Source organism: Neophocaena asiaeorientalis, unplaced genomic scaffold (assembly GCF_003031525.2).
Source record: "Neophocaena asiaeorientalis asiaeorientalis breed wild unplaced genomic scaffold, Neophocaena_asiaeorientalis_V1.1 scaffold217, whole genome shotgun sequence".
Classification (NCBI taxonomy): Eukaryota; Metazoa; Chordata; class Mammalia; order Artiodactyla; family Phocoenidae; genus Neophocaena; species Neophocaena asiaeorientalis.
In genome coordinates this window covers 5,657,331-5,672,216 of record NW_020172293.1, presented here as the reverse complement: position 1 = coordinate 5,672,216, position 14,886 = coordinate 5,657,331, and the positions used below count along the sequence as shown (strand labels likewise).

The 14,886-nt window shown below is 37.6% G+C and overlaps 1 protein-coding gene across 2 annotated transcripts in view; it reads right to left on the bottom strand.

Annotated features, from left to right (window-relative positions):
- Positions 1-403: 403 nt before the first annotated feature.
- NEBL (nebulette) overlaps positions 404-14,886 on the bottom strand; it is a 335,691-nt gene continuing 321,208 nt past the window's right edge. The window contains exons 27-28 of one of the 2 annotated variants that reach the window (XM_024766137.1): positions 8,001-8,107; positions 404-6,502 (exon numbers count right to left, since the gene is read on the bottom strand). In XM_024766137.1, the coding sequence (XP_024621905.1) occupies positions 6,326-6,502; positions 8,001-8,107 (284 nt within the window). In that variant the 3' untranslated portion in view covers positions 404-6,325. The remainder of the gene's footprint in view (positions 6,503-8,000; positions 8,108-14,886) is intronic. The other variant, XM_024766146.1, reaches the window with a different exon arrangement.

Here is a 14,886-nt window from a genome sequence, read left to right as displayed (position 1 = left end):
CATATCCAGTTTTCTGCCATCACAAAACTCTATTCAATCCCCCTGCTTAGGAGAAGCAAATTACATAAAGGAACAAAACTTTCCTTTTATCTACTTTTCAATTTATTATGTATAAGTATTTTTGTAAAAAGTTACTTTGGTAGACTTCTAGTGGTCACATATGTCTCAATTACCTGTACAACTAACTTCACAAATTTTTAAGTTAATAAAAATATAAGCATCGTTTATCCTAAACCTAAATTATTTTAATTCAGAAAAAAAAAAAAATCACTAAGTTACTCATTTCTCTGTGGGTTGGGTTCCAAAGAGTAAAATCTGTGAGCATGGTGGGGAAAAAAAACTTTGAGAGAGAGAAAAAAAAGTAAATTCTTCAAATAAATAAACGAGCAAGCTGTTTTGTCATTTGAAATATTATCAGTATGTTTGCTGATTCATATCATACAAATATTCATTTCATACTTTTGGAATATGAGAAACACAAAATTCAAGATTATGAAGCGTGTTTACTCTATAAGCAAGAGTACTAAATGTGTCATCAGCAGAGTTTATCAGTTTACAATTGGGAGGGTTTAGGCACCATCAAAGAGGAACTTCTACAAGATAACACAATAAAGCTAAGATCCTAGTCTCAGCAGATTTATATGAGGGCAAAAAAAGGAAGTAACTCACTTTTTCCAACTATGGGAAACAGGAAGAAAGCAATTCTCCTCTATGATAAATGAGCCATTCTGAGCTGGGAAATCAGAGCATCTCCCTGTTTCATGCACTCCGTTTGTGCATTTCCTATTCTTTGCTGCAAGCTGTTTCTTTCATCTTACAAATACAAGAAAATTAAAACTGTACTATTGAGGACATATGAGGAATTTAATCTTGAAAGAGGTGAACTACGATGATGTATTACTATAGCACTCTGATATAAAATCAGAAGGAGACGGAGTTTGCTAAAGCGTAATATTGTTATCATTTAAAGCTAAGTTTATTTGGGGGAAGAAGACACATTCTGAATGACTCACCAAGGTTAGTGCGCTGAGGCCACCACAGACCTTCGAGGCCATTTGACGTGGGTTGTCTCGATAAACCCATACCCAGGGTGTTATCAACGACCCCTGCTCCAAGAAACCAAGGTGAGAACCAACAAGTGGAACCATTTTGTTATATCCTGCATTTATTTAAGCAAACCGAATGTGTAGAGATAGGAAATTAAAGCGTTATAATGTTTTACAAATACAGAAAGAAGACACAGAATAATAATACCCTGGAGAGAGCGCATCTGAGAACGCGGTTCTATCACAGGAGAACACTTGCAGGGACCACCTGGAAGCCAAGGCCGCTGCATCCATCTGTCATTCTTGTTCTGACATCGTTGACGTCGTTTTAACAGATAAATCAGCGATCTGCTCTTAAACGAATGGTAATACTAATGATTATGGTAGCCGTGAAGGGTTTGTGAGTAACTATCTATACATACATGATGCTAGGCTTAATGTGTTATTTCAATGCCGCTGTACATTACGCAGGGGGAAATAACGTCTTGTTACACAAGTCCTGCGACATCCACTAAAATGTGAACTAGTTTGCATAGGTTAGTCCTTTGGGCAGCACGATGCTCTAGTCCACCAAGGCTTAAAGATTCACAGTGTAGAGGAAAGAAACATGAGTTAAAGCATTTCTACTAAAATATATTTTAATAGCTGGTGTTAACAATTTGCATAACAAAAGCCAGATTATATTAATACCATCGTATTGTTCTGTAAGCCCCCTCATTTTAAAAACATGAAGCGTTTCCTGTAAAACTGTACGCTCTCAAAGTTAGTACAATCTTGCAAATTAATCAGCAGCCACAATCCTACATATTTTGAGGCAAAGAGAAGCCAATCTGCACAATGATTCAATTTGGGGTTTTAATCACAGGTCAAAGACCAACGGTTCCACACCCCTCCTGTAACACACTCGGTGCTGCTTCTAAATGCTCAGCAGTTTGTCGTCTGAACACCGAACTATGAGGCGGTTTTCTCTTTTCCTTTAAAATAAATCATTCTTAACAGCAACTGGGTTACAAAGAAGTATATACTATGCAAATTGAATACCACATATCAAACACAAAAAGCCTACGGGATTCCCATGAAGATACTGAAGTAACATGGACAACTGGGGAGGAGGTCCGCCTTAGGGATCCTTCCAGGCTTGCGGATCAGGGAATGATGGCCACAGAAGCATCGTACAGCGTCTTGATTTTTTTGGATCAGCACTGGTTGGCAGTGCCTGGAAAGAACCCTAATGGGCACGGAATACTTCAGAAAGAGACCTTCATTTTAGCATTCTTAACTTGGTTTACGCAGCTTCTTATTAACTAAAGCTTTCTCACCTCCATGTCGGGTTACCCCAAACAACCGTACTCCAGCCACTTTCAGATTATCAGAAGCAAATAGCTAAGGTATAATGAACTTATGAAGTGAATTTCATCTTATGTAATGAATTCAGCCTCATAACATAACTCTTCTATCTTACAATAGGTATTTTAAATCTCAAACCTAAAGTTAATGTTTATGCATCTCAACTATATATAAATCCACAAAGAACCTTTCAGAAATAGACGGAAGAAGTCAGTATTTTCTAAACCTCTAGAGGTAAAATACAATCATCTATCACATTTCGTATCTGTCAGGAGCATCTCACTTCCCCACCATAAAAAATACCAATCATATAATAAAATATTACTATAGAATAGGCAGAAGCTTGCTTGCTTGGTTTTCTTTCCAAGACCATAGCGAATAAACAAGTGTAATCATAAAGGCACCTATATATTTTTTATATCTCTGTATTATAATTTTGATATAAACTGTTAATATATCCACTTTATATAGGGAGGTGTTATTAAAGGATCACACCCATTTTCTTTATCTTTTCATTAAAAACATTCTACTGGAGATGGACAAACCTGAAAAAGAGATGCACCTTGAGCTTCCACTGTGTGTTTAGAAAAGTCTGCTTCCCAAATCCCAGAGTGTTGTCTAGCTCAACATGGAGGATAAGGAAAGAAAAGACTGTGGCGAGACTGGAGAAAATGTATCTTCGTCATCCTCATGCAATGAACCTGGTGGCAAGAGAGGGGCTGGTCTAATCGCATCCATATTCGTACAAGGCGCTCCTGGGAATTGTGCTTGCAAATTCCTGTGTGGTGTCTGAGGCGGGGGAGGCCTGAGAAGATGCAGGGACAGCGCGGAGATCTGACAACCAGACAAATATTTCAAAGTGGGCTACACTGCGGATGTGTAAACAATAACAAGAAGACACGAAGACTTTGTCTTGCCACAGGTTAGAAATAGAAAGCTCTCCCAGAGAATGAGAATTAGTAAAAACGCCTACTACAAAAACTTACACCAAAAGCAATATATTCTGTTGCCATGCTCTTCTCAAGAAAGAGATGATCCACGTACAGTTCTGTTTTCGGAACTTTGAAAAGCATATCAAACTGCCCGTGTGCTTTTATCAGGTTTGAGAACACATTTAGAAAATCAGGTGCATGCTCTCTGTGCTCGGGCATATACACAGTCTTCTTTAACTTGATTTTTAAAAGGATTGTTTTTGAAACCATTCTTGAGCTGTCAGCGTTATATGTAGCATCTGCCCGCTGCCAAATCGAAGGCGAGAGGGGGAGTGTGGAAAGGGGACAAGTTGTCCGAGAATACAGTTTTGAAAATGATGCTGTAAAAATAGCGCTTTGGTTTTATACATCTATTGTTTCCTATATTTCTGCTGAGATGCTTAATATCCTGACAGGCTTTAGTAATGGTGACAACACTATCAAATCATAGCATCAGGAACATGTGCAACTGGTTCTCTCTCAGTCTTTATTGTAAAATAACTGCCCTCTAGTTAAATTCTGATCCGATCTTAATTCCTGAAGGCTGGAAAGCAGAAACATTTTACTATGCAAACATTACGTGAAGCTTAAAATTTTAGGAGAATTATTCCCCAAATAAGTATTGACGTTTACATTCAGTGAATCTGATTTTGAAATCAGTGGATGAGAAAAACAATGAAACATCAAGCTGTTACTTTATGGTTACTTCCCCGATTATAATCATTTCAAATCGGTTTCCTTTGAGCTTCCTATAAATGTGCTATTTATCAAAAATTGTACCCGTCTTACATTTCCTCTGCAAATTTAATCAACAACTACTCTTTTATAATCACAAAAAAGTAGTCTGTCTGGGTGAATCTTAAATATTTACTTAATGGTATAATAAAACTAATAAGCAAGCTTATTGCCCTCAGTTTTAATGCACAGAATTTTTGCAAGAATATTGCAAGTTCCGCTTGTCTTTGCAGGTTTTTGTATAAGACACCAAGATCTATATGGGGTTTAATCAGATGAATCACAACTGGTCATTCAATGACAGAAAATCAGCTAAGCTGGCTATGTGGTAATATGTAAAATCCCCTCAAAAAATCTCTAGTTATTTGCCTGAATTTTTCTCTTTTCAATTTTACATCAGTTTCATGTAGATGCAGCTTGAATGTAATACAGCTTATTTAATTACTCTTTTAGCCCGATCAAAATCAGACTACAGATTTTCAAAATGATGTGCTTACTTTTCAAAGGTGTACATGAATTAACACTTGCCTTTGAACCAATAAACATTTCAGTGAAAGATGTTTTACAGCATATTTTGTTAATTTCTTTGAATATATTATTAAGGCAGAAAGCCCCAAGGCCCATACATTTGATGACATTTTTATAACTTTACTTTTTCAGTTTCATTACAGCTACAGAGTCAGGCCCTACATGGCTGCTACCCTGTTGCAAGTCTCACTAAGGGCATGGTCAGAAAAACACAGAGTTGCTGATGGACCTTCGTCTCTCCAGTGATCTTGACTGTGGACTCCAGGTTAAACTTCACGACATGACGGTCACGGCTGTGAACCCAGCAAGAGCCTGCAGAGTCACTCATTTGGAAATGAAAATGTGACAACGATCTCTTTTTAAATGAACAACCTGTTGGGCCTGTACCTCAAATCTCTGGTGACCTCCCAATCTCACCCCTGGATGTGATTTACAAAATAAAAACCAGAAAGCGGAAAGGAAGTCTTTTCGTTAAGCGGTTTTAGTGGCTAGATTCCCATTCCAGAATCTGAATACCATTTTCCCAAATAAGAAACCAGATCACCTGTCTCTGTGTGCGGAGCTGGTAATCTTTTGTTCGCTGGCTTCCCCCAGCACACTTCGTATTCCGACTTTGTAACTGGCTTTTATGAAGTTTTCTTTGCTTTTAAATCAATAGCGGCATTAAGTTAATGAAAGCTGTTCAATAAACACCTAAATCACTTATTTGCTAGAGTATACATCTATTTCCTAAGGTGTAAATCCTTCAAAACTAGAGTGCAATGCGGCAAGAGAATCTCAAGCAACTTTTCAAGTTATGTTTTTCTGATGAGCTGGCAACTAGAGGAAAGGGCTTTTAGATATCGGCCACACTTTTTGTTTTAATAACAGGAACAGGCAGTGCAGCTGCCTATGTTACAGAAGCTTGAACCTACATGACATGCAACAGGGTAAAGGCTATTAGTATCAGGGAAATAATATAGATGACCTTAAAATTTGCCCTTTGTAGAGTAGCTGTGAAGTAATTTGGTCCTGACATTCTAGGCAGTCAAGCATATACTTAGGTCCATAGAATGTAAATGGAGAGTAGGATACACCTCGGTACAAATGAGAAATAAATAGACCCAAGTTGGCCCAAGGAACAAGGAAATTTCTTTGTTCAGTAGAAGTTTCTAGATCCCTAAGGCCACCAGTCAATATAATTTTAACCAAACTGTCATTCTGCCACTGCTTACATTTAATATATTTAGGCAATTTTCACTTGAATTGGAAATTGCCTCGTGACTCAAAAGCTAAATGGTTTTTAAATTATCGGCTGTGTTACTGAATTAAGAGGACTGGCTTCTGGTGATTCCAAAGGGACAGCTAAGAAATTTCATATACTTGTGACATTTAAGGGACAATCAACATCTCTATTAAAGTCTACAAAAATACATTTCCCCGGAAGGGTTCACGATAGCCAATCAAAGGAAAACATTAACACAATTAGCAGCACCAGGTCTCCAGACCTAATTATTTTGTTTATACGAATTACCGAAAATGCTGCTGTTTTCAGCCCAGAAGTCATTCCTTCTTCCTGGTACCTGCGTGTCTAATTGTCAAAGGAAGGATAGATTACCGTAAAATAACTGCCAAGTTGTCTTAAAAGTATCTTCTACCTTTTAAAAAGATTACGTTTAGTGTACATTAGAACAAAGCTCAAAGGGCAAGGAAAAATGATTAATTAACAAACTCAATGTAATTCGCCGGAAGCATCCCGGTTTTCCCAGTTCTCTGCACCGTGCCGTACATCCAGCCGTCGTCGATGGGCTGCACGTTGACGATGTAGTCGCCATCCCTGAAGGAGACTTCATCTTCATCCTGGGCACTGTAATCGTACATGGCTCGGTAGGTCCTCTGAGGAGGGAAAGACGGGGTCACACGGTGGACACCAAGATAGTCACAGCCGCAAATGCGGATCGCAACAAACCAACCCACGCTTAAAGTAACTATCAGGAATCTTCCCAAGCGCATCTATTTCTGGAGTCCTGCAAACCAGAGCGTACTGTCTGTCCTGACTGTGTTCATCTCAAGGTTACTAGTCTGGCAAAAGACGTAATACTGGGGGCCAGAGCAAGCCGCTGAATACAATAGCTAGCCCGTCAAAAAGTAAGCTCTGAAGCAGTAAAGCCACTCCCCCAGCTTCAGATAAACCCAGAGACCTTAGATTATGTAGATTCTCCCCCAGTCCACATTCTTCAGAGAACAAAACCCACCATAGTGGCAGACAGGTCCAAGTCACTGCCAAATCACTACCGTCGGTCCCCTGGCAGAGGTAATGAACTTGACTAAAAATTTTTGTTTCCTCTTAAAAATATTTAAAACAAATAAAAGAAAAAATCCATAATATACTCAACAGGTTTTTGTATCACAGTGATAGAAACCTAGCATATAAATGTCCTGAATATTAAGTACATATAATTAAATCCTTGTTATAATGAGGAAATTTTTTAAATGAGTTTTACTATATTTGTTTTCATTTGAGGCCAAGAGTTTAGCTAATAATATCAGACAATCTCAAAATCAAGTGTATTCATAGACTGAGGAAACTGGCTGAGATGCAAAGAACTTTAGAGTGAATAAAGATACCTTACTACCAGTTATAAAAAAATAAGTAGGTCACAGACGTGTGACGTATAGCCCAGAAAAACAGTCAGTAATATTATAATAACTTTAATATGGTGCATAATGCATAAAAACACCAAATCACTAGGCTGTACACCTGAAACTAATATAATATTGTAAGTCAACTATACTTCAACAAAAATACATTTTAAAAAAGGTATTTTACGAGCTTAGAAGGGCCACCTATTTCTAAGTGCACAGGCAAAGGCCAAGGGACTGTGTCAGGAGCCTGGAGAAGCAATTTCACCATAAGATACCACATTTGACTAAATGACCCGGAACACTGCTTCCAAGCCTTACATTCAGTGAATGAATCAGCACCCCAAGATTTCCAGAGGAGGACTCAAAGACATGCTGGCTGTGTCATTTAGCTCTCAGTGGCCATTTTGATTCACTAGTTAACGTGACCAGATATTTGTGCTTTTTTTACTGAATGAAGACCATAGTTGACGACTTCCAATCATGAGATAACAATGAGGTTATAGTACTGGTAGAGTCTTTGTATGTTTTACTGTTTGCATGTTTTCTCATCGTGCCTCCCCTTCTCAACGGTTTACCCCTATATGTCTTCCACTTCTTTAGGGAAGCTTGTAAAAATGCAACACATCATCATTTACCCTTTATATTAAAAATGTACCCTATTCAATTCAACTGTACTCTATGTGCATTTACATTCTGGAGATAAAATATGAAGACCAGGGAAGGAGGAACGCTTCAAATGGGCACTTACTAGATTTGGTGAATGCTGCATTGACCTCATGGATGACAAGCTGGTCTGATGCATGTACCCATACCCTTGAGAATGGCTTTGCTGGTAGGCTCCAGGAAGAACAGGTGCTGGACGTTAAACAGACACACACACAAAGAATCCTTAAACCGAGTCTCGAAGTACCCCTCCCAAGCCCTCAGGTGACCCCATGCTCTGCTAGACATTTCTGAAACCAAATGCCATTTTCAGTGTCATGTGAAATTTGAAGAGTGATATTGTAAGTGATCTCTAGAGCAATATAAATGTCAGTAATTAAGGACATATATAGGTAACCAGTTTAACATGCAGTTAAATATGTTAGAAATATTTGTATTACTCTATTGCCGATGCTATGTTAAAACAACACAAATACAAAACAGAAATTTCCCGCAATCCCTTAACAAAATCCTGTTTTCATTTGGCCATGGGATCCTTGTAGGTATTTTCCAAAATAAAAATAAGAAATTTAAAGGAATTTACAACAAGGACCTATTGTATAGCACAGGGAATTATACTCAATGTTTTATAATAACCTATAAGGGAAACTAATCTGAAAAAGAACAGATTTACATATATATGCATAACTGAATCACTGTGCTGTACACCTGAAACTAACACAGCATTGTAAATCAACTATACTTCAATCAAAAGAAAAGAAATTTAAAGGAATTTAATTGGAGTGTCAATGACAGGGTATAAGTGTTTTCACAGGATATTTAATAATGGGTGCTTTCAATATTTTGAGACATACTGTTGAATATTACCTTTACAAAGACGGTAAACATAGCATAGGTTTAGCAACAAATGTTTGTTAAGCCTTAAAAGAAAATTTTACTTAGAATATTATGAATTATCCATTTTATTTTTGGCTATAAGTTAGCTGGATAGTGTTATGAAAGCCTGAGGAACGAAACCACTTAAAGAATTTCGTAAACATTATCCTTCTATAATACATAAAAAAAGAGAGTATTCACTTAGCTTGTGCTGTTCTCACCACTAATTAATGACATTCAAAAGACATAGTTCCTGTTTGGAAGAAAACTGAATTCTAGAGAAACCAATACAGAAGCTAGATAAAACCCTACAAAATCAGTAGTGTGTGTTTAAGTATTTGTAACCAGAATCATGGGCTATAAATGAAGGTATTTTAGTAGGCATGCCCTTCGTTGTGGTTTGAATAATTATATGATGCTCTAGTAAAACTTTTATGATATATGTGCTATAAAAACCCACAATAGGTTGCCATCTTTGTTCAATCAGGTTGAGTATATAAAGTAATTATCATGGGTTGATTTACTCAGGACAGTTATAATAAAAGAATAAAGCAGATGTAATTCTTGGGTATTATGAATAATTAATATTTTATAAGTGGCACACTCATTCTAATGATATATGAGAACACCAAACTTTAAAGAAGTTTAATCATCAGAAAATTACAAATCATTAATCTGTTCTCCAGATAATAATGATATTAGGTTAAATGGGGATTTTTAAAATAGTTCTTGAATTAATTCATATTACAATGTTGTTACAACTGTGTTTATTTAATGTCTTTTTCGAGAAAGATCTTTACTTGGATTGTAGTATATTATAAAGTGATTAAACATCAAATATGTCAGAAAACAGCACTTTTTAACATTATCAACTCAATTTGAATATTAACATCAATAGATGTCAAGGATGTTGTCATAATTCAGTCATGAAGAAAAAATACTGGAATTCCCATAAATATCTAGACCTACTTAACTAGCTGAGTAAAAGAGCTTTTTCTTGTGTTGGAAGCTGGAAGCAATGACCGTTCATTTATTTACTCCCTTGACTATCGGCAAGCATTTAAGAGACTTCATGCATGCACAGAGCTTACTACCTTTCCTGTCACTTAGTAAGCTTGCGTGGATGTTAACAGTAATCACTGCCCACTATGCTCAAAGCATGCAGGCGTAAGAGGAGCGACAGAACTAACTGCCCTCCTAGAGCAGTGATGGCTTTGGACATCTGTCCTTTGCCTAATTAAGGAAATGGCTCAGGATACTTGGGGCATTTCCTTAAATACATTATTAGTCAATGACTCCAACTGCATCCCCAGGCCAGCAGTCTTGTACTGGGTTTTATCCACTTAAAGAAGACATTTCTTCATTATTATTTTGATCTATTTGTAAATACTTAAGACGAAATAAGTAACCCTTGACAATTAATAAAAATAAAGAAGTAAACACTTAATCCTTTGTTACACTACTTAACTATGACCTTTACATTTTGATGTATAGAATCATGCACAACCATCTTAAAATATTTTGGGGAAAAAAATGATCAGGAAAGGATAATGATGAAAAAACTCTTAAATATGCTATCTCATCAGCTGTAATGCGCTTATGTTTACACAGGTCGTGCATGATAATCCCAGTTTAGCACCCATCAGTACTGACAACTCAAGAATGTCGTTTAACAGTGTTCTCTAGATACAGAACCATAATTCAAAAAGACGCATGCACCCCAACGTTCATTGCAGCACTATTTACAATAGCCAAGACACGGAAGCAACCTAAATGCTCATCAACCAATGAATGGATAAAGAAGATGTGGTACATATATACAATGGAATATTACTCAGCCATAAAAAAAGGAAATAATGCCATTTGCAGCAACATGGGTGGACCTAGAGATTACCATACTAAGTCAAGTCAGTCAGACAGAGAAAGACAAATATCATATGATATCACTTATATGTGGAATCTAAAAAAATGGTACAAATGAACTTATTTACAAAACAGAAATAGGATCACAGATGTAGAAAACAAACTTATGGTACCAAAGGGGAAATGGGGGGGGGCGATAAATTGGGAGATTGGGATTGACATATACACACTACTATATATAAATAGATAACTAATAAGGACCTACTGTATAGCAGAGGGAACTCTAGTCAATATTCTGTAATAACCTATATGGGAAAAGAATCTAAAAAAGAATGGATATATGTATATGTATAACTGATTCACTTTGTTGTGTACCTGAAACTAACGCAACATTGTAAATCAACTATACTCCAATAAAAATTTTTTAAAAAAGAAGAAAAGTGTTCTCTAACTTTGGCTTTTAAAAATGAAAATTCATGCCTACTCAATTGTTCAAATCCGACCTTCAAAAGGAGTCTGTAGCTACTGTCAAATACAGAAGGAGAAGAAGGTATTTATCCTAAACACGTGTGGGCTGGAGCGAGCAGGAGAGTTTAGAATGAGAAACCTTGTCCTTACGGTCTCTCCTCATGCCTTGATTATTTCCATCTCCCTCTCTGTTTACATTATTTAACGCAAGTCTCTTTGGGGTTATCAAACTTGTTATCTACCTTATACCTGGTACAATAGAAGATATTTTAGGAAGCTCCTATTAGGACTATGAAAAATATAACTGAGAGCTCAGAGGAATCAACTTACTAAAAGCAAATCCCTATTTAAAAAGAGGCACAGACATTGCTTTTTCACTGTTGTGCTACATGAATGTTTTTTATGAAACATAGGTGAAACAAGCAAAAGAAAATTTCAGGTAATGGCTTTGGAAATTGGGTTTATTATGGATTTGGGTAAAAGATAGCTATTCCACGTGAGTATGAGACATTGTCCACAAAAATATGGAATTCAATGGGTTTTGCAAAAGCAAGATGTTAGGCTAATTTTGCAACAAACAAGTACTTCTTATGAAAGAGAAAAACACACAGTGCCCTCCTTATTAAACTAGTGGTCAGACAGCATGAGCATTTTTTTTTTCTTTTGGCCGCACAGAGCGGCGTACGGTATCTTAGTTCCCCCTGACCAGGGAATTGAACCCGCATCCCTTGCTGTGGAAGCACGGAGTCTTAACCCATGGGCATTAGTACAGATGGTGGTTAGAGGTATGATGGTCTTCCGGCCCAAGAGTCTTGAGGTTGAGCAGTTTCTATTTCAATAGCATAAAAGCCACAAAACAGTAGCTTTCATTATACTAAGGCAACAACAAAACACAAAAGTGTGACTCAACTTTCATTTCACATTGGTAAGATTTATTGACCAGAGGTCTGGAAGATGACTAAAGCTCTGAGGGTTTCAGGCTCTATTTGAAATGTCCTACAGTCTTTATAAAACTGAAATCTCTCTTCTAGTGCACAAAAAATTCTTACATAAACAGCCAACACTAATATTTTCTAATGAAGGCTTATTCTTATGATTGGAGGAGGTAAAATCAAGATAAAGAAAGAAGTAAGTAGACAGGAAGGTCATAAAACAGAAGGTAAAAATGGAGGAAGAAAAATTTTTAGGAGCCTTCAGAAATCTGAAACTGGAAAAATAAGGAAATACATGTAAACATACAAAGACTGCAGTAAATGAACCACAGAAATTCACCCAAATTAAAAGTAGAAAAAGCACCCCCAAAAATGTCCACTCTGGGGAAGGTACCCAGAGTAGATGGGAGAAGAGAAAGAGAATTATGGAAGTGTCCTCCGTGTGCCTGGTGCTTTATGTATTGCCCCTTAATTAACAGAATAACTCTCTAATACAAGTGTCATTCCCACTTTATAGAATACAAATACAGAGGCTGGGAGATTAAGCAGGAAGGCACCAGAACAATCATCTCTGCACAGTGACACCACAATAAAAGTCTCAGGTCATCACAGAAGGAGTGGAAGCTTTGACAGCCTCACAATGACCACAGAGTAATAGTATATGGCCAAACTCCAAATGCAGAACATAAAAATAAAAATGGTGCTTTACTGATGTCTTAGGTCATCCGGGGTGGGCATAAAAAAATACCACAGACTGCGGGGCTTAAACAACTAACATTTATTTCTCACAGTTCTGGAGACTGGGAAGTCCAAGAGTAAAGCTTCAGCAGATTCGGTGTCTGGTGAGAATCTGCTTCCTGATTCACAGAAGACCATCTTTTTCCTGCGTCCTTACATGGCAGACGGTGAGGGAGCTCTGTGGGGTCTCTTTCATAATGGCACTAAATCCCATTCATGAGGACTCCACCCTCATGACCTAATCACCTGCCAAATGCTACATCTCCTAGTACCATCATATTGGGGGTTAGGATTTCAACACATGAATTTAGGTGGGGGAACACAAGCATTAAGTCTATAGCAATTAGCTAACTATAGACAGAGAATGAACAGAGAAAATAATTTTGGGGTTTTTCTCATAGGCTTACTTTTTTAAAAATCTAGAATAAGGAGAAAATCAGCCCTCGGGAATTTTCCAATGAAGAACACAAGATGCAATGAAATCAGAAATATTTTAGATATTTAGAAATTCTAAAATATTTAGAAATATTTTCTAACACTTGACTATGGTTTTATCAGCTAATGCATGTCAAAGAACTTAATAAGGTTTTTTTTTTTCTAGGACAGAAAAATCTCTATTTAGGCAATCACAGGAAAATTGCTAAACTGAACGAAGACATAAACATAAAAAAGAAAGTATGAAGATGCTGTTAGTTTTGAAGTAAATATTAAATAATGAGCTAGATCCTAACTAGATCTCATGTAGGCCATGAACAAGGTGGTTGAGCTAACTGGTAATAAAATAGGCCCATGATGTGAACCTTTTTGCTCAAATGGCTTTTGCACATGCCATCAAGAGTTCCATGCCAGGGCCTCAAGTCCTCATGGCCTCTGATTCTCTCCACAAGCTACAGTGGGTACTAAATCCACAACAATTATGCCTAATCCAGCAACAAGATGCTATTTTTTAATCTGAGAGAATTCCTAGCACTATAGAAAATGCTTTTCCATCCCTGCAGTAAACGGAAACAAGCCAGACTGCCTCTAGGTTTTAGTTGTTGGTTTTAACGATAAGCTGTGAATAGACAACTGCCTGAGAAACAGCCTTGCTACATAATAAACTATGAATAAACAGACTTTAACATAAAAGTGAAACCATCTACCACTGAGTTAAAACCACCAAGTTTTAGAGACAGGCATAGTCATCACTGTGATATACAACATTGCTCAAACTTTGGAAGCCATATGTGAAAATAAAAGCAATCATTACTATATCATATTTTACATTTTCAGCTCCAGTGTGGGCCATGAACTGTGGGAAGGAAAGGAGGAGAGAGGAGGATTCAGGTACGTGCAGTGAGTTTCAACCCTGGCTGCATATTAAATTCACCTGGGATGTTTTAAAACCATGCTATGTCCAGGTCCCCCAGATTAAATCAGAGTCTCTGGGGTGGGAGTGGGAGGGAGTGGACACTGGCGTTTTATTTTTTTTAATCTTCCAAGTGATTCAAATGGGCAGCCACCATGAAGAACAACTAAGCTACTGTTGGTGTCCTTCTTCTCCACCTGACACAAATTTAGAGGCACATGTGACCCTATTTATGCTACTCCCAAACTCCCTCTCTCCCCCTGCAATGGACTAAATGTCTGTATCCTCACAAATTCATATGTTGAAATCCTAACCGCCCCCCCCACAATGTGATGGTCTTTGGAGGTGGGGCCTTTGGGTGATTAGGTCATGAGGGTGGAGCCCTCATGAATGGGATAAGTGTCCTTATGAGAAGAGGCCAGAGAGTTACCTAGCTCTCCTTCCATCATGTGAGGACACAAGGAGAAGATAGCAGTCTGCAACCAAGAAGAGGGCCCTCAGCAGACCCGACCATGCTAGCACCCTCATCTCTGCCTTCCAGCCTCCAGGACTGTGCGAAATAAATATGTGTTGTTTCTAATCCACCCAGTCTATGGTATTCTGTTATAGCAGCTGAACAGGCTAAAGCACACACACACACCATGACTTTTTTCTACTTGTGGAGGAAAATATTTAACCCAGGGCTCAAGAAGCAACCGGGGATTGTGGGAAGAAAGCTGAGCCACGAGGAAGCTCACCACAGGATA